This window comes from Cannabis sativa, chromosome 2 (genome assembly GCF_029168945.1).
Source record: "Cannabis sativa cultivar Pink pepper isolate KNU-18-1 chromosome 2, ASM2916894v1, whole genome shotgun sequence".
Lineage (NCBI taxonomy): Eukaryota > Viridiplantae > Streptophyta > Magnoliopsida > Rosales > Cannabaceae > Cannabis > Cannabis sativa.
In genome coordinates, this window is record NC_083602.1 from 52,201,414 (window position 1) to 52,212,837 (window position 11,424).

General features: G+C 30.0%; 1 protein-coding gene and 1 long non-coding RNA gene across 2 annotated transcripts; both read left to right on the forward strand.

The window, feature by feature from the left end:
- Positions 1-872: 872 nt before the first annotated feature.
- Positions 873-4,863, forward strand: LOC115719568 (calcium uniporter protein 6, mitochondrial). Its single transcript, XM_030648666.2, has 2 exons — positions 873-2,217; positions 4,093-4,863. Exons 1-2 carry the CDS (start codon positions 1,666-1,668, stop codon positions 4,576-4,578), a joined length of 1,038 nt encoding a protein of 345 aa, XP_030504526.2. The 5' UTR covers positions 873-1,665; the 3' UTR covers positions 4,579-4,863.
- Positions 4,864-5,570: 707 nt separating this feature from the next.
- LOC115722146 (uncharacterized) lies at positions 5,571-7,072 on the forward strand. Its single transcript, XR_009685975.1, has 3 exons — positions 5,571-5,722; positions 5,938-5,998; positions 6,655-7,072. It is a non-coding gene; the product is annotated as an uncharacterized LOC115722146 (long non-coding RNA).
- The last annotated feature ends 4,352 nt before the right edge of the window (positions 7,073-11,424 follow it).

An 11,424-nucleotide genomic window follows, 5' to 3' on the forward strand; every position in this document is an offset into this window, starting at 1 on the left:
GCATGTTTAAAAAATTTTAAACGTATTTTTGGCACTGTAAATTATTCAATTTTTTTTTAAAATTTACAGGAATGATATTGTAAGCATAATGAATACCATCGTGAAAAAAAAATTGAAAAAAAATATTTCGACGTGTATTTTTAAGCGTAAAAGTTGATTAAGAGGTTGTAATAGAGATTTGACAGTAATACTCCTCTACTTTCAATAGATGATTTATAATAACTCAATATTCTTCAACATTTAGTTAAGATTTACTTTTTAGCTAAATAATTTTTTTAATTATTGTTTGATCATTTGTGTTCTTTCCTTCTCATATCGTGTACATTAAAAATTAGTGTGTAAAAAATCTAAAAGAAAATACAAAATTAAATTCTAGTATTTGTATTTAAAATAAAGGAGTAAAAGGGTTATTTGGAAGTTAGGCCTTCCTTCACACAATAACAAAATTATAGGAAAATTGTATAATTGTCACTAAACTATTTTTTTTTTTTTCCAGTGATTGTGTTTGATTATTATTACAAGAAATGAAAAGAAAATCATCACCCACATATTTTGTGTTAATGCATAGTGTAACGTATCAGGAACCGAGAACACCACCACAGTGACCGACCTCCCACTCAACTCATCCTCCTTTCTTTTTCGTTATTAATATTCTTAAATTCCATTAAGTAATAATCCTAGAATTCAAAAGGGTATTATTAACTGAGAATGAAGGGTCCCAACTCCCAACTTTACGTGTGGGTTCAAATTCAAACACTAGTTAACTGTACAGACAAAACGAGTCCAAAACATTCCCATAACGTGTCCGAGTAGTGTATCTATCTTTATTATCCATATAACACTCAATTAAACAGAGTCTCGATTTTTCTCAGTTTTCGATTGCGACAAGAGAAAGAAATTGAGAAAAACGATAGATCTAACAAGTCTCTCATTGCCTTAAAGGTACCCTTTTGTGTGGCTGAAAGGCTACACTTTACCTACCTACCCTTCTAAACCAACCCTTATAATTTTCACTTATTACTATCTAACACCACACCACACCACCCAGAAATAACTAATAAGTGTGTAAAGACATATAGTGGAGAAAGAAAGAAAGAAAGAAAAAGAGAGAAAAAAAAAATCATATGAACCAATCCAACAGGTGCTTGGAGATCCACCTTTGCTTCATTACGTTGCACTTGGCTTTTTGTTTTTGCTTTTTTGCTCTTTAATTCTCACCCTCCCACTTATTCAACACCAATTTTAGATTTATTATATATTTTTAATAAAGATATTTATATTCTCCAATCTCCATTTCTCGAGAATATAAATGAACTATTTAATATAAATAGAATATTGATTTTATTTTTTGTTTTTTCTTTATTTCCTCTTTGTTTATTTAAATCAATAAAACCCATGTCTCAATTTCCAAAGAAAGAAATTGAAATCCCCAGTTATATAATAGGTAATTCTAAGAATAGATTATAGCCAATACTAATGGAGATTAGAGAGAGAGCTATATTTGTGGTCCCATTATTATTGCTATACCTGTAAATGACAGTTATCTTTGTTTGACCTTTGATTAGATTTAGCAGCGTAAACTGATTTTGGGGCCTTTCATATAAAGATATATTTTTTATTTTATATATATATATAAAAAAAAGCTGTTTAGAAGAACAGAGAGAAATGTGGAGGAGGAAATGGTGGTCTTATGGAGGAAGTCTGCTACTGAAGCAGACCCAGAAATCATTCGTGGTTAGCCATGGCTTACAACGAACAAAAACCCCTTCTCTTCTTCCTCCTTCTTCTTCTACTTTGTTCGGAGGAGTTAGGGTTTTCGTTACCCAAGATTATGTAACCTCAAAAAACCTCTGTTTTCTTCCCTTATTATCCATTGGGTCGGCTAGGGCATTTTCATCGTCGATTGACCCTTCAACATCCAATGGCAACGGTAAAAGAAGAAAAAACAGCGACGATGATGAAGAAGAAAACGGTGAATCAGATCCCATATCGTTCTCGGAGGCTAAGAAGCTAATGAGGCTGGTGAATGTTGAGGCACTGAAAGCGAGACTTGGTTCAGAAGGGAAAGAGGTGATTTCGTATTGTGAGCTTTTAGAGGCTTGTGAAAGCATTGGAGTCGCTAGAACTTCCGATGAGGCCGCCGCTTTTGCCAGAATCCTTGATGAGGCCGGCGTTATCCTTCTCTTCCGGGATAAGGTTTATCTTCACCCAGATAAGGTACGAACCCTTCTTCTTCTTCTTTTTGTTTTTGTTTAAACTTTTTTTATTATTGAATTTGAATTGGACCCATTTATTTGTGTTTTCATCTGATTTGTGGGTCAGCTCTGTTTCTCCATACTTGTTGTTCTGTTTGTTTGGCTCTCTGAAATTTCACCATTTTTGTACTCAAAAGATTGTTCCTTTAGCTACAAGCGTTTTCTTCTCATTCATACAAGAGAGGAATATGCTGATATGTTAGGTGTGTATCACGTGTTTGGAGATGAGAATTTTCAGGGGAAAATTAATGAAATTATTACCTTTTTTTTATTATATATGTACAATACATAGTGTCTATAAACAACCATAGATTAGATTTGTTTGTTGGAGATGAATAATAATATAAATTTAGGTTTTTTATTATAAACAAAAAAAAAAACATCTCTATTCTAAAACATAAATACGAGGTTTGGTTGGTTTATTTCATTGTGCTAGGGTACCATAAACTTAAGGTTTGATTTTGAATTTTTTGATTGGGTGGTTTCTCAATTGACTAGTGATGTAGAATTCACATGGTCCACCATTAACAAGGAGGAAGGAACCTATTTTATCTTCTTCTCTTTATTTTCCAAGAATCAGTCACTTTCCATTATTATTATTATTATTTTGGTATTTCACTATAAATTAGAGTGTTTATTGGACCACATGCAATATGTTTAGGTCTATCAATTATGTAGTAGATGTTAAATTTTATTATCCGATTTAATTCAATTAGTTTTAATTATCCAATCGATCGAACATCCAATGAATATTGGATTGGAACGATTCTATCTATTGGATGTATTTTATGCATATCTATTGCTTTAATTTAGGGTTATCTAGAATAATATGTTAGACATTAGATTGGTTTGGATTCATCTAACATTTTAAATTCAATATTTATTGGATTTAATTGGATTCATTCAATCTAAACAAAAATTAATGTTAATTTTTATTTATAAATAATTTTTTACGTATAACAATATAAAATTTAATTATTCATTTAAATTGAATTAAAATATTAATTAGTTTAATTAAATGTTAGATTTATTAGATTTTCGGACATCCCATTCAATATCCCATCCGATCTAATTAGATATTAAAAAATAATATCCAATCTAATCCGATTATAATTGAATTTTTGATGTTTAACGGTCAGTTATAATTAAATCAGTCAATTGTCATTGGATTGGATCGATTTATGTATACCCCTATAAACTACTCCAGTCCTGTAGTTACATCAACTCACTTTTTCAATTTGGAGTCAACTTACTTCTTTTTACAGAAAGTAAAAAGCACAAGCATCTACAATAGTTCAGAACATCGAAATATTCTTAATGTGTATGTATGTGTAACTGAAAGTGTTGTAGTGTACCTATATTGCTCGCCTGTCAAGCCATGATATCTACAATATTCTCAGCAAAATAATTTAGGAAAAATGTGTATGTTTCGGTAGATTCATATCTAGTTTGTCATTCTTTTTCCTTTTATTATCATATACTTCCTAGTTATTTAGAATTATACATAAATTTTTAAAAAATTCTAAACAATTTACAGTGTCAAAAATTAAGTTAAAACAATTACTGAAAATATTTAAAATTTATTTTTGATATAAACTATTCGAAATTTTCTGAAATTCTATAGCTACTCCTAAATAATTACAACCTTCACAATAAAAAAAATTATACTAAAAAGTTTCTTGAATACTTAAGATACGAGGTGTACCAGGTTAATCCTTTAGGGGGTATGCTAGACTTTCCCAATAATTTAATGATTTGCTTTTGGGCATCACAAGTCCTACGTTTTGGGATTTCTGATGGATTGGTTGTCCTCATTCTTGTTTTGTTGGTTGTTCAGGTGGTGGATCTGGTAAGAAGAGCAGTTCCCATTGCTTTAACTCCAGATGATGACCCCTTGAGAGATGAGCTAAGGGCACTGCATGAGAAGAAGGAAGAAATTGATGTCTTGGCTCATAAACATGTCCGACGAATACTTTGGACCGGGCTGGTCCTAGCGACATTACAGGTTGTGATCTTTTTCCGGTTAACATTCTGGGAATTCTCTTGGGATGTAATGGAGCCTATTGCCTTCTTCTCCACAACTACCGGTTTAGTCATAGGCTATGCCTACTTTATGATCACTTCAAGAGATCCAACCTACCAAGACCTGATGAAGAGGCTCTTCCTCTCCAGGCAGAGAAAGCTGATTAAGAAACACAATTTCGATTCTGAAAGATTCAAAGAGCTGGAGAGAAAATGCAGAACGCGACTAGATGCCACTGCCTCGATTAAAAAACGAGTTGGCCTGGAACTGGATCTAGATGATGCCATGCATAAAGATTAACATGTCAAGTTTGACAATTTTTTTTTGGAGGAAAATATGTTTGTAACAATGTGATCCCTCCTGTTTTTAAGTAGGTAGGGGACATAATTTTTACTTGGACTTGTACAATTTTGGGTACTTACCATAACAGTTGGTTACCCATCTTAAAGGGAGAACACTGAGAGAAAGTGTAATGCCGGGCCAACTTCACAAAAAATCTAACTAGGATAACCAAGTTCAATTTGATGCATACTTACATACATATACACATATATACTAGTGCTGACTTTCATGGATTGGACCCAACTTGATCGTTTTAGTAGTTCCTAAAGTAAATTCAAGATTACCAGAGGGAATTATTTAAGGGATTTTTTCATTTTTACACTTTAATTTTTTTTTTTTTTTTTTTTTTGTATTTTTACGAAATTCTGCATAGAAACACCTCTTGCAATTAGCGCTGCAACTTAAATTACAATAAAAAATTGTATGGAAGCTCCTATTGCAACTAGCGCTGCAACTACTTTAGAAATTCAAACCGTAAATTTAAAAAAAAAAGTTAAAAAATAGTATTTGGAGTAATTCCCCATTATTTAATTTCCTGAATTGGCTTAAATGATCTCAGAATGAAATATTAATTTTTACAATTTATAAAAACTATTCTTAACACATAACCAGAAAGTACATCACTCATATTTGTTGCATATAAATATATATCTTTATCTTTATATATTAAAAGTGCCTATCTAACGGAAATTCTTGGTTTAACAGAATATTACTTAAAAATAAAAGAATATTCTGTTAAATTTAACGATCAGGTTTGATCTCCCGTTAACAAATAAACCCAATAATTAAACCAAAAAATTAAACAATCTTTTAAATATTAATATTCTCTTTTTAAATTAAAAAAATCATCTTAGTCACATATCTCTCTAACAAACCTAGGAGAATATTAATAATTTTTTTTAATTTATAATAATAAATAATCACAATTTTTCTCCCTCTCGATTGGGAAAAACCAGCATTGCAAAACAGAAGACAATTTGGTAGAGAGAAAAGCTAAAACCCTCTTCTTCCCAAAATATAAAATAATTGAATAAATGATAGGGTATAGGGAACATCTAATCCCTCTTCTTGACTGCCAACGATTGGAGATGACTCCTTTCAGGTAATAAATGATTGGTTGTTTGTTAATGATTGTCAATATTGATTTTTTCCCAGGAGTTGAGTGGTGCCGCATGAATGATGTTGTCAATATATTTGAAGATTATTGGAGTTAATTCTTAATTTGGTTTTATTATCATTTAATTTGAAAACTTGAATATTTGATCTATTATTTTTGCATATGTTAATTTTCCTGTAATGGGTCTTTGGCTCACTTAGGTTGTAGCAAGAAAAGTTAAAAACCAGTATACATGGAAGGATTGCTTTGAAGCAGTTGAAGGTAAAGTCTAGCTTTAATTTGTTACTCTTCTGCTAATAAATATATATATATATATAATCGATAGTCTTAACATATGTATGTGATTTCATTACATTGCGTTCAATTAGAGACCAATTTTCTTTTCTATTTTTTTTTTTTTTGTATATATAATTGCATTCACAAGATCTTTTTTGTCTAATTTGTTTTCTCACCACTTATGACTTATTATTGACTAATGATTTCTCTTATCACACTCACTTCTAAAAGTGACCAATAAAATTAAATTACTCTTTAGTGAAGAAACAAATTGTTTATGTAATTTTTTGTGTTTGTGTTTGTGTTCATTAGGTATATTGTATTTATTATGCTTTATTCTGTGGGGTTCTTTACTTGTAAAAGTAAGTCTATAACTTAATTAATTTTGAGTTGTAAATATATATATTATGTTGTTGAAACTTTCTCCAATTTGTATTTTCTTACTTCTAATCAAATGCATATATTAAATACAATACTTAAAAGTTCATATATTCAAATTTTATTTTCTGTTTCACTTTAAATTTGAACAGAAAAATATTAAAGTTCATATATTCATAAATATATATATTATGTTGTTGAAAAATTCGATCAGGTTAGCGCTAAAAAATTTGAATTTTGTCATGAAAATTCTGGAATAATAGTTGGGCATTGCAAATCATTGGTGGCGACTTGCACTATTTGAGTTCTTCCGTAAGGTATTTCTTCCTTATTGTGATCTTCATTGAAGAGTTATTGGTTTTCTATGTAATAGTGATTGTTCCTTATATTTCATCAGGAGGGGATTCTTCTTAGTCTATGTTTATGTAATGACTTCCATGAAATTTTCTTATAAATAAAAAATAGTAAAGTTCTCCATTTTTCAAAATGGTTTTCTGTTTTTTTTCTTTCTTATTGGTTGGTGTTAATTCGCCCCGATGATTCAAGTGTCATGGTTTAGCAGAAATACCACTTCTATCTTTGTGTGATTGCAGATATACCACTTCTGTCATTGGCTTTATAAATGCAGTTGATCATATAATATTAACACTTAACAGAATATTTATAGATATAAACTTACATTACTATCTTAAAAAAAGAACTAAATAGAATAATCTACTACTCCAATAATAAATTTATTTACAATTTTATAATTACACTAATATTATTTTTGATACATTATCAAATAATATTTCAAATATAAATATTTAATTTTTTCAAACAAAAAATTTGTAATTTTTAAAAATAAAATATATTTAAAATCTTAAAAAGACCAAAATCTTAAATGAAACTAGCAATATGTGGCTCGGCACGTACATTCACCTAGTATATATATATATATATCTTTGTTTTTTTCTTTTCTGATTCATTCAGAGTTTGAAAACACAAGCATGACATGGAATGATGAGGTTAGAATGATTTTAGAGAGTTAATTAGAATGTTGTAATCAATGCATTTGGTTTGTTAATTTGGTGCTATGGTAATCTACGGCATGTGCTGGTTCTGGTTCATTCATCCTACCAAATCCAGTTAATTTTTAGAATTGTCATTATTGAACTACTGAACCACTAATTTCCATTTTAGTTTGTGCATTTGTAAAACTTGAAGAATCCGCTACATAATTTTAGCATTCCTCTTTTTATTAAACACTTATATCAGCATCTCTACTTTATTCTTTAAAATATATTATCAAAATCCTTTTTTTTTTTTTATTTTTTATTTTACACTTTATATAAGTTTTTCTAATTTATTTTCTGTATCATTTAAATATTATATTTATAAAAATATTTATTACTTTTATTTATACTTTTAATATTAATATATATATAATTAAAAATAAAGTAATAAATAATGTTCTGTAAATATAGAAAAACTACTATGTTTTTTTACTCAAATCGGTATCTTTATTAACTAATTAAATCGTTAAAAACAATAGAACGTTCTTCAAAGGAACAATCCTCCAATTGAAGCACACGACTTGGAGAAAAACAAGAATCTCTGGCTAAGCAGTGAGCCGGCTTGTTTGCAAATCATTTGACAAAACACAATTCAACATTGTCTAAAGATAAAAGCAACACACGAACATCATACACTAAAAGACCAAAAGAAAATGACGTAGAGATTTTACTTTGAATAGCTTGTATGCATACCAAGCTGTCTAATTCCAAAATTACTTGTCCCCAATTGTGATGATCAATCCAACTTAATGATTTTTTGATGCCAACCATCTCAGCAACTTCGAGTTGAACCCTCCCCAAATGACCCTGATTGAAAGCCTCCACGACATTACCATGGCAGTCGCGAGCCACACAACCCCACCCAAACCTGCCTTCATGCTCAAATAAGGCGCCATCAACATTAATCTTGATCTTTCCTGAAGAAGGTGCACTCCAATGCTCAAACAAATGGCCTCTGTCGAACAACGAAGACAAGGAAAGACCCTTTCTTTTTTGAGCGTCTTTGAACTGATCAAGTAGCATTCTTGTTGATGTAACCACATTTGCAACAGTCCAACTTTTTTGCTGCCAAACAAAGTCCTTCTTGGCACGCCAAATGGCCCAGCTGACCATAGTCGCCTCCTCCAACTCGCCTTCTCTTCCTCAGCATTGCAGCACCAGCAGCTGATTGCTGAAATCATCATCCATATTGCTGCCAACATCCACACTTGTCCTGTTCCAGCAAGCACGAGCATGAAAACACCCAACTAACGCATGAAAAATAGTTTCAGCTATAGTGAGACACAAGGGGCATGTTGGGTTAACTGGAATGTATCTTTTTTCCAATTGGACACAAGTTGGTAACGAGCCTGAAGCCACCTTCCATAAAAAGTTGCTAACTTTAAGGGGAACTTTTAAACTCCATAAATCCTTCCAAAAACCCATAGCTCCATTAACAGGCCAAGCTCCTTTTTCTTCTTGTAAGAACATGTAGGCACTCTTAACCGAGTAGTGCCCCAATCGTTCAAACCGCCAGCTTCAATAGTGAGATATAGCATTAGAACTCAATTGTATAGAAAAAATCAGCTCTTGATTTAGAGAAGCTACTATCCATCACTTAAAAAAGGTTAAAATAGCTCATTTTATAGAGGTGGTTTTTTGACACTTTTAAACTATATTAATTTTAGCTGATCAAATGAGGATGCTCGTTCAATTAGTTGCTAACAAGGTACTGCTATTGAATTTTTGTTTGTTAATTTGTGCCTTGTAAATTAGATTGAAATTAATTTTGTTCTTGATTGTTGTTCACTCATTCTTAGTTAATTATTAGATGAATTAATATTAATTTCTTAAAGTTTTGTATAAATTTGATGTGTTTTCTCTAAGTTTGTAAATTTGTGCTTAAAAGATAATTTTGTGATAGACTGAGATCTTTGAGCCAATTTTTGATAATATTTTCATCATTTTCTCAAAGACCTTATGAAACCTAAAATGATAGAGCTCGTTCTCAATTTTTCAAAACATGTTAAATCATCTCATTTAAAGTCCAAATGCGTTACTGAGCAAGGTCGAAGTAGTAAAAGAGCGACGAAAAAATAGCCTGTAACGCTATAGTGCCACTCCTAAGAAAAAAAATAAAACGAAGAAAAAAAAAATTAGCACATGGGTGATATCGAGAAGTCATGTATGGCACTATAGTACTGTGTCTTTGGCGCTATAGCGCCGTACGAGTATTTTTGAATTTAAATCCTAATTTTAAATGGATTCTTTCTATCTTTTTGGACTTATATAAAGAATGATATAATTTGAATTTTGAGACAAGTGGAGAGATACAAATAAGCAATCTTGAGATTAGAAAATACATTAAAGAGCAAGAATCTGTTTTGATGCTCCAGAGAGGGTAGCATTAGATTTGGAAGAACTCTGCCATTTCCACAGCATCGCAGAGAGACATCTCGTGTTCTCAATCTAATCTCCTCGTGTTCTTCTCATTTGTATTCAATTTCATCTTACTACTAACTGCATAGTATACAATTGGTTAGTAGTATTCAATATACAGTATTGATACATATACTTCACATCACATGTGAGAGCATATTTATATCCCATCGTTATTCATTAAGGCATGAACAAAAGGTTAATACATTATTATTATATAGACAATAGGTGTATGTTGTCATTTCTTCACCTATTAAAAAGCAACATAACTCTAGGTACAAAATCTCTATGTATAATCTGGTAGAAAGAATCTTATGTTCTACAGTTGTCTAATGAAAACAAATTTTGTAGAATTAGAATGGGAATGATGGGAATTGAGGAAGACATAGATTGAAGGTACATAGAAGATTAACTCTAGTGAAAAATAGGATAGTCTATTACACCACCACTATCCCAAGCTCCAACCCAAATTTCAACTACGATTTACATATTTTGCTGCACGCGCAATTATTTTTTCTTATACACGTGGCAAGTAATTGTTTATGTTGTGGACATTGTCCCACATAGAATAAATAGTAGAGAATTGAGTCATATATAAGAACATGGACTACTCCACTCATTTCCAATTAGTTTTGAAATGGAACCCCATGATTCTCAACAGTTTAACCTAACTTTCGGTATTGTAAACTATTCGAAATTTTTTAAAAATTTGCAAGTGGTTCTAAATAACTTTAACGTAAGAGATCATATAAAAAAACAAATAGATTAAAAAATTTATCTAAATGCCGCAACAGATAAAAAATCTACCCAAACAATCTTTTTAGGATTCTACTAGAGGAATTTCCAAAAATTATTTATGTAAAACAACTAAAGAAAAATAAAACACTTAATTAAAACTACTTTAGTGTATAAAAATAAATGGATAAGAATTATTTAATTAGTTAAAATATTAAAGACAAAAGAAATGAATAATCATAATTTTTTTTAACTTTCTGAATGTATGAGAATTTTAAATTATCAAAATAGGTGAAAAGATTTACATTTGCAATAATAGTTATTTTATCAATTTAACTATAATAATAATATGGATTTATCTTATGCTACTGTCTTTTTTAGGAGTATTCATTCAATCCAATACTCACTATTTTGCTTATAGTACATTCAATCCACACTAAGTACAGATTTCATTTTTGATTTCAATCCAATCCGCACAACAACTCAAATTGAATCTAATCCAATCCGCAAAAGTGCGAATTGAATCAGTTATTTTGAATTTGTTACTTTTTAATATTAAATTATTTAATATTTATGAAAAAAAAAAATTTTGTTTCACATAACTAGCAATAAAATAAAACAAATTATTGTTATTTTATGTCTCCAACAAAAAATTAAAATAAATAAAATAATAAATAACAAATTCAAAAGAAAGAAAAAAAAATTGTATTTATAAAGAAATGTTTAATTTTTTTTTAAATTGTACGTAGAATAAAAATTATATAAAAAAAAATATACAGAAATATAATTGTATTATAGGTATTAAACTTTTAAATTATTATTTTC

What these genes read in the sequence shown, in the direction of transcription:
- LOC115719568 (XM_030648666.2), top strand. Translation starts at nt 1,666, where the DNA reads ATGTGGAGGAGGAAATGGTGGTCTTATGGAGGAAGTCTGCTACTGAAG. An exon ending in TTTATCTTCACCCAGATAAG is followed by an intron (nt 2,218 to 4,092) that starts GTACGAACCCTT and finishes TTGGTTGTTCAG; the next exon opens with GTGGTGGATCTGGTAAGAAG.